Genomic DNA, 11,962 nt, shown 5'->3' on the forward strand with positions numbered 1-11,962 from the left:
TGTGAGTTCAAGCTCTGTGAGGGGGATTCATCCAACAGGACACACTTTGTCAAAAAAATGCATGTCATAAATTTGTTTAATTTGTCAGGAAATGCTCAAATCGTTTTACCTTATAGCCCTGACAAATAGAACAGATAAACATGGGACATTTTGATTATAAAATCTATTTTTATAGATTTGGATTTTATGTATTTTCAGTCATTCTTGTTTTTTTTATGGTTTTATTTATTACTGGAATTGACTGTCCATGTCTCATGGCTGTACTAAATGTTTTGCCAGTGCTCAATCAATTTGAACCTTTTTAATTAAAACTCTTTGGATCGGCCTTCAAAGACAATATTCTTTGAAATAGTCTGGTGATATCATGTTCATATAACCAAGAGGGGATGAAGATGAATGTTTTCTGTCTGCACAATGAGCATTGTCATTTCAGACTGACTCTCCGCTGATATCCTGCCTTGATCCACAGCAAACTACACGCCTTTGTTGCTGTTGTGCTGCCTTAACCATCCAGCTACAGAGAGGGTCAAACTGTCTTGTTTCAAGGTTTAGCGATTCGGATCACTCACTTATGTTTTACCTTGGCTGTATCCTGACCAGAGCTGCAGTTCATTTTGGTCAATACCAGGACAAAAGTGGCAGATACTCTGGTCAGGTTTGCTGGTCCATCTCAAGGCTGACACAGACAGAGCATCCTCCCATCATTTATATTCTCAATATCCTTCCATCCTCTATCCCACTTTATCCAACTGAGGGTCAAAGGTTGGTCGAGGCGATCCTATCTGAAAGAGGCTCAACCTAGAAAGACTGCTAGTCCATGTTCTGCCAATAGTCAATAGTCTCTGCCTTATTTTTTTTTGTTGTTTTATGATTTTGTGTAGAACTGTATTTTAGTTGTTTTTTTTTTTTAAATTTTCCACCAATTATTATTTACTGTGCAGAGAGAACGCTAACCACTACACAATGACCCACATTCACAACATATACACACAGTTTAGTCACCAATACATCCTCAGAGTTATGTTTTGCTTCACACAGGTAGGTGAAAATGAATTATTCATATGACTCTACTCTTGAAAATGTTCAGATATTACATATTTAAAAAGTGGAATATGTGATATATTACATCGGGTTCAGAATAAAAGCCTACCTGTTTGTATTCAAGTGGTTTTTAAGTTGAGAGGAGAAAAATGTAATTTAATAGGACAGTTCAGCTTGGAGTCACGTAAAGTGAGACTTAATATACAATATAAAGGTGTTTCTCTTCCAGGAGTTAACCTGGAATACTATTCTACACTGTAGCGGAGCCAGAGTGGGGGCAAGGGGGCGGTCGCCCCAGGGCCCACAAGGTCATAGGGCCCCGTTTCATGTGATGTGTTCACATTTACTCGTAAATAAATTATTATAATAAAATGTGCAGTGTGTGCGAGAAGGTATATGCTTATGATTGTGGGCTCCAATTTGCCAGTTCTTACATTACGACTGTCCATGAACGCATCAGAGCTGTAAGCCAGCGCTGATTGGCTGTGCGGCATGAACGAGTTTTTTTCTTTGCACTTGATCTGAACTGTTTGGAGGGAAGTTAAACAGTATGCTAAACACTATGCTAGCCGCTAGCGGTACTACCCAAAACCTAACATCGGAGCCACTGGTGAGTCAGTGAAACCTTCAAAAATATTATCTTTTTCAGAATGCCGTGGTCTTAAACACCTGCCTATTTGAATGTGCCTTGTGTTGCTCTCAACTGTAAGAGACCGCTGAGTCTATTTTTTTTTCTAATATACTTGAATTCCAAAACATATAGATAGCTGTCTGTATCTATCTGAATAGATTGTGTAATTTTTTACCAGCTGTGTTCATTTTATATTTAAGCTGTATCAAAGATGGTACAGATTTAGCCTGTGAGTTTTTATCTGATTTTTCAGCACCATGGACAGCGGACGCTCTGAGATTGACAGGCGTCAATCTGCGTGCGTATGTGTATTTGTTCTTCAGAACAAGTTTGTGAACTGGTTTGTGGCTTTATTCTGCTTTCTGAAGCATATAGGTTTGCTTGGCTCAATAAAAGTGAGCATTAGTGTGTTGTTTGATGGTAGCATGAGGGATTGTTTGAATGGTAAAATTACTATCGTAAGGGCCCGTCGAGAATGCTCCGCCCCCTCTGTACTGAGACCCATGCTCCGCCTCTGATTCTATATTAAAGCAGAAATTGTCTTTCCACCAGCAGCATAATGAAAACCACAGATGTTCCATATGTGAGACAAGAGTTTTAACCTCTGATTCATCCTGCAGGCTAAATCCATGCAATAAACATGAGAGTTAAGTGATAGAATTAAAGTATTTACACCTGTACTGTTTGATGCAGTCTGGACGCTACAAAGGATCACCTTTACATTTACACATAAGTGCCATGTTATTATGTACCTCATATACCTAACTGGCTGTTAATTAAAGAAGGAACATTTGAAATGAGGTTTTAAAAATGCATTTCCTATTTTCAATCAGAACAGTGTAAGCCTCCTGTGGAGGTGCTGCTACCTGCTGGTCAACAAATACCACTGCAGGATTCTCCTTTTTTTATGTTAATTTATATAAAATATTGGACCAAATAGGTTCAACATAGCAACTCATATATCAAGCTCGGTATTTTCTGAAGCTATTCAACCTTATTATTTATTTTTAATCTTGGAAACGTGTCTCGTGTGTTATTACCCAATGGTTGTTACGTCAGTGCAAACCGGAAGTGAATGAATGAAGTCGAGTGGAGGTCAGTGTGAGTGTTCAGCATGAACTTTATCATATTTTTCTGCTAATATTTTGTCCCACCTGCATGGCATGTGGACATAAAAGCGAGGTTACGGGCTTACCTGATATATATAAACGTTCGCGTGACGGCAGGTGAGACTTCACCGATCAAACGGCAGCACTTGTAACTTTGACAGAGCAGAGATCACTGTGCATGTCTCCGCTGGAGAAACGGCTAATGCTAAAGAGCTGAAGTCCGTAAAATCCGCGGTTTGCGTCTTTACTTTGGCGTTATTCCTTCTCTTTGTGTTGCATATAGTTGCCCCATTAAGGCATAAAAACGATATAATAACAGTCGTTCATGATCTCAGCATTATGTGCAGAACTATAGTCTTTTTGTTTGTTTGTTTGTTTACCTCAGTGCATGTACTCTGCCTGCAGCTGCTCTCTCAGCTGGTAACTTCTTTTGTAAACTGACTCTTTGGACACCGTCTTCATGTCACTCTTTAGCACACAGGCCTAATGCAATGGTCATGTAAAAAGGAGTCAATAGTATTGAGTGTTTATGCGAGAAAAGCATAATTTTACCAGCCTGCCATAGCAGCAGTAACTCTCTTTTTGGGGAGATAGCGTGTGCTGGTATGGTTATGCGTACCCAATTTTAAACAAATATTCAAAGTGACAGATATTTTATTTTAGAGTTTTCCACTTGTTAATAAACTGTTCCATGCTAAGTGACTACGATTTGAACACTACTAACAGACTGCTTAGTATTCAAACTGATCAGAAATAGTACAGATATAAAATTCCAGATTAACAACATGGAATCTGCCATAATCGGCATAGTCTCACTTCAGGAGAGTCTTGTTGGAATCCTCTCTGACTGCTGTAGGAAACACAATGTGCTGTATAATTTAATGTGACAGTGCAAGCAGGACTTGTGCTATTCCACCCATCCTCATTTTCTTGCCAAAACTTACCAATTTCCAGTCATACCACACATAACCAGTGACAAAAAAAGAAAACAAATTCATTGATTGTTATGTTTTTTCCATCTAGATGTCTCACGTTTGTCACAAAATGGGACGGGACGGCCTTTCTCTCCTCCGCCACATTTCTTCCTTCACCTCTCCAATCACTGCCTTCCCAGTCACCAAGCGGGGCTGCAGAGCGCGGGGCTACCAGAGCATCGTCCTGAGCCACAGCTGCCAGCACAGGAGGGCTGTGAGCACGGCCGTCAGCCCGCACTTCCAGGAGCTGAACGGGCCGGAGCAGAGACTGCTGAACAAACTGTACGACGGGCTGATCGGAGGGCAGCGAGCGTCTCTGGCTGAGTCCATCACCCTGGTGGAGACGCAGCACCCCAGAAAGAAGGAGCTGGCCCAGGTGCTGCTGCAGAGGGTGCTGGCCTACAGGAGGGAGCAGGAGGGCCGAAACGGAGGGAAGCCCGTGGCCTTCAGAGTAGGTGTGTGGAAAACATAAACAAAGCTTGCAAAGATTGTTTTTCTGAGCTTGTAGATTGGTCTTTCTAAATTCTGGTGTGTAGATAGACGTACAGCAGCTGATCATGGCTGAGGAACATAGAGATGTCATCGGTGCATAAATACAGTCTTGGAAACAACCATGATACCAGAGTTTGAAGGACTTTTAAGACCTTTATATATATGGTTTACAAAATGAAACATTCATATTCACAGTTTTGGGATTACTGCTAACAGTAAACTCCAAAAACACTTATTTTTCCAGTTTTTGTAATCTTTTGAAAACCTGTAAAGAAACAAAGGCACTTCTAGTTAGTGTGCATTTCCAGAGCTGACTAAAACATGGCACAAACATACGGCACACACATGTTATAGAAACAAGAACAATCTTTTCTGTCTCAAACTTCCATGATGGCGTACTCTGGTGGTTTTACTGACAATGTGTTAAACTTTACTGAGTTTTTAGTTTGGCAGGAAACATGGAAAGCAGCAACTAGATAAGCCAGTCTGCTCACACACACAACACAATATTATTTATCTGTGAGTTTCTCATCGATACTTTTTTCATGCATCTTCCAGAGCTGGAGCAATTGATTCATCAAATATCGTCCAAGAAGGGAATGGCCCATCTTTGTTCAACATGGTTTTATCCACATCTGTGAACGTCTTCTTGATGAAGTTATATTTCTATAATTGTGACGTGTTGCTAATCTGGCTGATTCCTCAGGCCTGTCCGGCCCCCCCGGAGCAGGAAAGTCCTCCTTCATTGAGGTGGTGGGAAAGATGCTGACCGGACGTGGACATAAGTTGGCGGTCCTGGCTGTTGATCCGTCCTCCTGCACTACAGGAGGTAACACACACACACACACACACACACACACACACACACGCACGCACGCACGCACGCACGCACGCACACATACACACGTAATTTTTGATTATCTGCATTGTATTTATTGACATACGACCCGGGCTGAAGTCATTGGATAGTTACTCTGAATTCATGCCACACACTGACTCATCGCTGTGTTTGCAGGGTCTCTGATGGGTGATAAGACTCGTATGACTGAACTCTCGAGAGACATGAGCGCTTTTATCAGACCATCACCGGCTTCAGGAACACTCGGTGGTGTCACCAGAACGACCAGTGAGGCCATCGTCCTCTGTGAGGGGGCAGGATACGACATTGTGCTGGTGGAGACTGTAGGTAAGACTGGATGATGGACGTGGTGTTTTGGCTGATTGGACCAAATATTTTCTGGATGAAGTCATGCAGTTTACTTTCTGTTATTCAAACATTATCAGAACTGGAATTTCACTTGTTTCTTCCGAAAAGTTAATTTTATGCAGTGAAACGTTTTCTTTATGTTCGTCCACAAAGCTGCATATTCAACCGAAAGGTTTGATATCCGTATTAAACAAAGTCTAAAACAAGTTAAACCACATCAGGTCATGCCTGCTCAGTAGCACCAAATATACATTTCTCTATTTAAATGCATAGAAAACATATGAGAATACATTTTTCTTAATTTTTTTTTTGTCTTTATTTCATGTCATTTGTAGTGACTGTCCTCATTGAGTCTGTAAGTTTCTCTGAAAACAGACGTGATTTGGTCGAGGTGTGTGAGATCTGAAACCTCCCGCTGCTGCTCTGCATCTCAAGGCTAACCGCTGCTTCACTGGGAGGAATTCTGCATTCATGAAAGCTCAAGCAAAGACATTTTAAACTATTGAGCACATCTCTATCCACATTTTTCTTAATACCTTTTAATTTCTTTTACCTTTAAACTGTTCATTCAGCGTTGTAAAAAAGAAAAAGCACGTTTTGTATTGAACTGTGCAACACAGTGTTCAAGTGATTAATCAGTTTTATTAGGAGGATTTTTAAGTTGTTTTTGGTTTCGTATCAAACTGATGCTGTTTTCTGTTCCTCTCAGGCGTGGGTCAGTCAGAGTTTGCAGTGGCAGACATGGTCGACATGTTTGTGCTGCTGATCCCACCAGCAGGGGGCGATGAACTCCAGGTTAGTGAATAAAAGATCACAAGAAGCAACAAGGCCATTAAAGTCCAGCCTCATCATGAACAGCAACCAGAAAAAGACTCGCAGGGCCGGGTGATGACTTTCAAAGATCGAATATATAATATTCAGATTATTCAATGTGAATTTGTTGAAATTGAAGAATAATATGTAATTTTATTGTGAGTTAGGATGTCATAAGAGCAATATATTTCAAAAGAAAATCTAATTTTGAGCTTAAAAGTATGTAAAAATTTAAATTAAAATGTTTCATTTGAGGGAAATTCAGATTTCGTTTCTCATTTGATTCCCTAAAATAAATGGTGTTAATCAGTCATATTATTCATTAACATAATGTTCATATATATTATCAAACTGGACTCTACATTTTGAAGAACAAGCCGATTTGCTTTCATGGCTGCATTTTTATGAGGATAAACATGCAGACAAATCCCATATGCTAATCACTTTATTAATTAGCTAAATTAATGGATTTCATTAGCATAACTCATTTTGATTAATATTATGGGGATGATTGTGGGGCATTAGGTAGCTGAAGTGGCATTTGTTTTAATTATACTAATTGTTTTCAACACATTGTGGAACAACTGCAAAAAACTGCACTGATTTCTATCATTATTTCAGTGAATATATGGAAGATGAGCAGATCAGATTTACAGTTTGGTTCCCAACCATGAGCAATGTGGAGTGTAACTAATATCATATGTTTATATATTTACTACGACTTAATTAGAGAAAAATCACTGCATCTCCTTCCAAGTTGCGAAATGTGGCTCGAGCTCAACAATTTTTCTTGTTTTGAACCTGACAGAAGGAGACATTAGTGATTAATGGAGAGGAGGCGCCAATTTAGGATTGCATTGGCTTGCTCCAAATAAAGTGGCAGCCCCGAAGACACCTGCCTGCAGCGCCGTCCATCCATCACTCCACACGCAGATCCGCCCGGACGCCGGGCGTCCAGACGTCACATTTATTTACAGTGTTCTGAACACTTAACGACCTTCCTCTCCAATCTCTGTCCAGGGGATCAAGAGGGGCATCATTGAGCGAGCCGACTTGGTGGTGGTGACGAAGTCTGACGGTGACCTGGTGGTGCCGGCCAGGAGGATCCAGGCCGAGTACACCAGCGCGCTGAAGCTGCTCCGCAAGAGATCCAAGGCCTGGAATCCAAAGGTGTGCCTGTCTCTGTTTGTGTGTGTGTGTGTGTGTGTGTGTGTGTGTGTGGCGAGGGAACAGAAAAAGAATTTCTTTGCTTTAACAAAAAAAAAGGAAAAAAGATGATTGACCAGTGTTGGAAGTTTGACCCAGCGGGCCGTGGCGGCGGAGGTTTTATTGCTCCATGGACCCGACAAGCATCCCACGGAGAGGTCGTCTGACAGGGGACGAAGAGGGGGAGGGATGAGGATGAGGATGAGGATGATGTCGTCATACCGTCACGGCCTCCGTGCTGCAGTGTCTCACCCCCCACACCACCACCCCACCACCCCCCGTGTCCCGTCTCACCCACTCGCCTGCCTGGCCTTGTCCCTTTGTTTTCCCAGCCCAGTAGAGCATCTGCCCACTGGGCACGCCGCCAGGAAATACCCCCACCTCCCGCCCCTCATTAACCCCCCCCCCCCCCCCTTCGCGGCTCTGAATGCTCGGCTGCTGCGTCATGCATTTCACTGATTAGAAACCCGCACATGCACATAAAGCTGATAGGTTTCTCTTATAGCCGCCCCCCCCCGCTCTATTTATCCTCCCCTCGCCTTTCTTGTTCACATAGAGTCTGTCTGTTTGGTCTACAGTACCACTCAGATTTGATTTAGCCTCTTGTTTCCTCCTGGCCTCTTCTAAAAAAGTATTCAAAGTTCCAGAAACACAGCACATCTTCTTTAAATAGGTTTTGCTGTTTGTTTAACAGATAAAAACTCCGAAACATTGATTATAAAATCATGTTCTCAGGCAGGAACAGCAAAACCTCGCAGCAGAGGAGCAAGAATCAGCATAGGTTTTTTGGGTTTTTTTTTTGCTTCAGAAAGACTATTAATAGTGGCAGATTCATTTTCTGTCCCTTGATAAATTGATTTTCCTCCCCAAAAGATTACGAAGTTCCAACAAATTTCGAGTGCCACTTACAAATCACCCATAATCAAGTTAACCTCAAGTAACCCTAAAAGTTTCTCTGCCAAAGTCCCGGTCTTAAAGGGGCACTCAACCAATTGTACCTGTCAGAGTATGATTCAGGCAGTGTGTGACTCACACACAATGCATTAGAGCTGCTTTATTCCCAAAAGCATTCCTGACACACTTCTTCATCCCGTTTCTTCCTTCCATTGATATTTTTGCTCTCTTTCATTTAATGGATACTTCTCCTGTTTTTCTGTTCGAGAACTTTGACGTCGTTTCAAAAACGAGGCGTGATGTTAAGCAGTTTGATGACTTCTTAGTTAAGAGGCCATGATTGTAGGAATTTAAAATACTGGAGGAAATCTTTTGGCTTTTGCGTGAATTCTGAACGAACCAGGAAGGAAACGTTTGCTTGTAATTATGAATGATGTGGTATGAAAAGCCTAAGTAGAGTCTGAAACTCGTATTTGTATGACTGAAGTACGGACTGAATCTGGAAAGGATTCAAAGCGCTTCACTTTTTCCACATTCTATTATATTGCAGCCATATTCAAAAATGGATGAAATGAGTTTTTATTCCCCATAATGTTTGCAGTTCAAGGATCTATCCACCTTACCTTCACTTTCAAAGTGAAACACTGTCTCTATTAATGTTTCTTATCTCCTATGTTGAGCAACTAAGTCTTTCAAGGCAAAATTTCTAAGAAAGTCCACCATCCAACACAATCTGGATGCTATGTGTGATCGTTGTTAGTAGATTCAGCATCTCTGTATTTATTTATTTGTGGTTAACTTCACATGCACACTCCTGTACTGGAGAAAAAACCCACACAGACTCATACAATCTCATACAGGAAGTGAGAACGTTCTGGCTTCGAGGTGACGGTGCTAACCTCTGCATCACCCTGTCGGCCCCTCCTCCTGGTTTCCTTTTCAATTTGCATAATTTTGTAAAGACAAGCTAATAATTAATAGCTTTGTGGAAGCAGTCTTGTGTGTCCACCACTCCCCCCTCCTGTTTAACACATATTTAATGTGTAAAGTAGTTAAAAATAACAATTTCACTGCAATCAGTCACTGAAAGGTCGAATATTAGTTTTTGCATCAGACTTCAGATCCAGTTGTAATTCTCTTAATGTGGGATTTACACTTAGCCGCTGATCACAGACCTGATATTTTAACAAGCTGCTAAATATCATCTTGAGTTGTCATGTTATCTCCCAGCAGAGGATCAGAGGGCTTTATTTTACACAAAACACTGTCGTCTTTTCTTGTCTTCCCTCCCTCAAACTGCCTTTCTCTCTCCTTTATCCACTTGTGTGTAATGACATATTAAATATATACATTGGCTTAACTTTTAAGTCGGCTCTTTCATGGGCACACATCTGAATGGATGCCTCGGTTCCTTTGTGCTCCTCTCAGCCTGCGCCGGCTTTGAAACGGAACGTTACCCTGAATTTCATCATGTGTTCTTGAACGTGTCGCCAGCTCCGCAGGCAGACGCGCAGTCACTTGTTGAAGCATTAAACGCGTAAGTGACATTTATCCCCAGATCGCTCGCGTGAACGCCGCGTTACTTGGGGGACGGACGCTTCGCCACGGTGACGTGACAGCACTTGCAAAAAAAATCAAAAAAATAAAAGTGTACCACCTGTAAAACTCAGCCGCAGCTCACCACATGCAATCTGCCCATTTATTAAAATAAAGCTTGTGAACGCATGAAGGGAGTTCTCCGGTTTGAAAAAAAATATTGAAAACAACTGATCCTTTGAAATAGTCTAACATTTTGAGATACCTTATTCTTTATATTCTTGATTATAAACTGAAATTGATCTTATTAAAAAGGCACGTTTCACATGCATCTTGGCTGTAACGGTTATTGCAGCGCTGCTCTTTAACATCCAGAGTACTGCACATGATTTTCCCCCTAATAGAACATTTTTCCACGACTATGCATGAGTTGTAAAGTATCTTAAAGGAAGAACCTTCTTACTCTGGACTTAATTCCACACATGGATGGAACATGAGTCCATAAAACACCGGGAGTGGAGTGTGGGAGTGGATCTGGTCCGAGTGAGCCTGAGTTTACACCTGTCCCCTCCCCCCTCCTCCCCCTCCTCCATCCATCCTCAGGTGGTGCGCGCCTCCTCACACACCAACGAGGGCATCCCGGAGGTCTGGGCTAAGATCGAGTCGTACCGGGACGGCATGTTGGCCAGCGGGGAGCTGCAGCGCCGGCGGCGGGCCCAGCAGAAGGTGTGGATGTGGAACCTGATCCAGGAGAACGTCCTCAGCCACTTCCAGAGTCACCCCGGGGTCAGAGAGGCTCTGCCCCGCCTGGAGGAGAGGGTCACCCAGGGGGTCGTCTCTCCAGGCCTGGCCGCTGACATGCTCCTCAGAGCCTTCTCCTCGTCGTAGCGCACACCGAGACTGTTTGAGATGAAACATCTCCGCTGATCTGAGCCTCTCGCTGCCAAAGAAAGCAGGACGGAGCGTCTGTGACCTTGACTCTTTGGTCTGCGCAAAAAAAGAAGCGGCCCGGCTCTTTTTACAGTTGATTTAAAATTTAAAGCAGATAGAAGTCACACCTCTGCAGGAACTTCACTTCCTGAACACTTTAATCCAATCCGCGAGAGAGAGAGAGAGAGAGGGGGGGGGGCGTGCCGACGGCCGTCAGTTCTCCTCCACGCCTTCAAGACGCTCTCAGCTCCTGGCAGGAATGAAACACTTCATCTGCGGCCGGAGAGATGAAATGCTGCGTATTATGAAGCACATTGTGAGACGGCTTTCAAGGAGGGGAGCAGGACGGACCCTCGTGAACTGTTTTAATGAGATTAGCAGAAGAGGACTGTAAAGGTCATGTTGTGACAATCGGAGAATAGTTTGTACAATAACCTTCACTTTTATGAACGGGCTCATTAAAGTGTGAGGTGGTGCCATAAATATTGTACGGACGGGACGTATGACCTGCGATCAGCTCCCCCACCGTCTTTATGGACATGCATGCTATACACGACCCACAAACACAAGTATTAGTGAATAGGTCAGGTATTTGGGGAGCTGGGTTTAATACGCTCACTTGTCTGTGGATGGATGTTGTTCCAATAACGAATTTCTTCGAAAAGCAACAGGACATTTTTCTGTTCACAATTTTACGGTGAAGAATGATGTGGATCTGAAGAAGATAAGTGAATAACATTAAATCTGTCAGTGCAGTTGGCCGGTCTTTTCTTTCTCCTTGTGTTTGCTCGCAATATGAAAAAAATGGGGGGGAGTGATTAATGTTACCTCTACGAATATTAGTCCTGAGATTTGTCAAAGATTTAATGAAATTTCTCCTCTGCTCTCTGGAGCCAGAAATGTCAGTAGCAGCTATCCCCCGAATGAGTCAGCTGTGCCGCCTGCTTCTAATTCAGGCAAAACACACTTTAATATTTTCAGAATTAACTTCATAATGCACTGCACTCCCGGACACCACCAGAGGACCCAAGACAAAGGCAAGTGGCACGCTCATAACTCCACCGCAGCTACTTTATTACTTTAAAGAGACAGGCTGCTGTGTTCAGGGTGAAGCAGGCTGCAGTGTGAC

The 11,962-nt window shown here is 42.6% G+C and overlaps 1 protein-coding gene across 3 annotated transcripts; it reads left to right on the forward strand.

Moving 5' to 3' along the window:
- The first annotated feature begins 2,743 nt into the window (after window positions 1-2,743).
- Window positions 2,744-11,588, forward strand: mmaa (metabolism of cobalamin associated A). 3 transcript variants are annotated; one of them, XM_030092862.1, is made up of 7 exons: window positions 2,744-2,773; window positions 3,805-4,210; window positions 4,954-5,076; window positions 5,263-5,433; window positions 6,164-6,249; window positions 7,288-7,437; window positions 10,507-11,588. In XM_030092862.1, the coding sequence occupies exons 2-7, from the start codon at window positions 3,805-3,807 to the stop codon at window positions 10,789-10,791; spliced, it is 1,221 nt and encodes a 406-aa protein (XP_029948722.1). In that variant the 5' UTR covers window positions 2,744-2,773; the 3' UTR covers window positions 10,792-11,588. The 3 variants fall into 3 exon arrangements, with proteins under 3 accessions (XP_029948722.1, XP_029948723.1, XP_029948721.1); XM_030092863.1 differs by having other exon boundaries at window positions 2,746-2,767; XM_030092861.1 differs by having other exon boundaries at window positions 2,762-2,898.
- Window positions 11,589-11,962: the final 374 nt, after the last annotated feature.

This window comes from Salarias fasciatus, chromosome 6, assembly GCF_902148845.1.
Source record: "Salarias fasciatus chromosome 6, fSalaFa1.1, whole genome shotgun sequence".
NCBI lineage: Eukaryota > Metazoa > Chordata > Actinopteri > Blenniiformes > Blenniidae > Salarias > Salarias fasciatus.

Excerpts from the sequence above, each read along its gene's own strand:
- mmaa (XM_030092862.1), top strand. The coding sequence starts at position 3,805 with ATGTCTCACGTTTGTCACAAAATGGGACGGGACGGCCTTTCTCTCCTC. Across the intron at positions 5,077-5,262 it reads GTCCTCCTGCACTACAGGAG|GGTCTCTGATGGGTGATAAG; the intron begins GTAACACACACA and ends CTGTGTTTGCAG. Across the intron at positions 6,250-7,287 it reads CAGGGGGCGATGAACTCCAG|GGGATCAAGAGGGGCATCAT; the intron begins GTTAGTGAATAA and ends ATCTCTGTCCAG.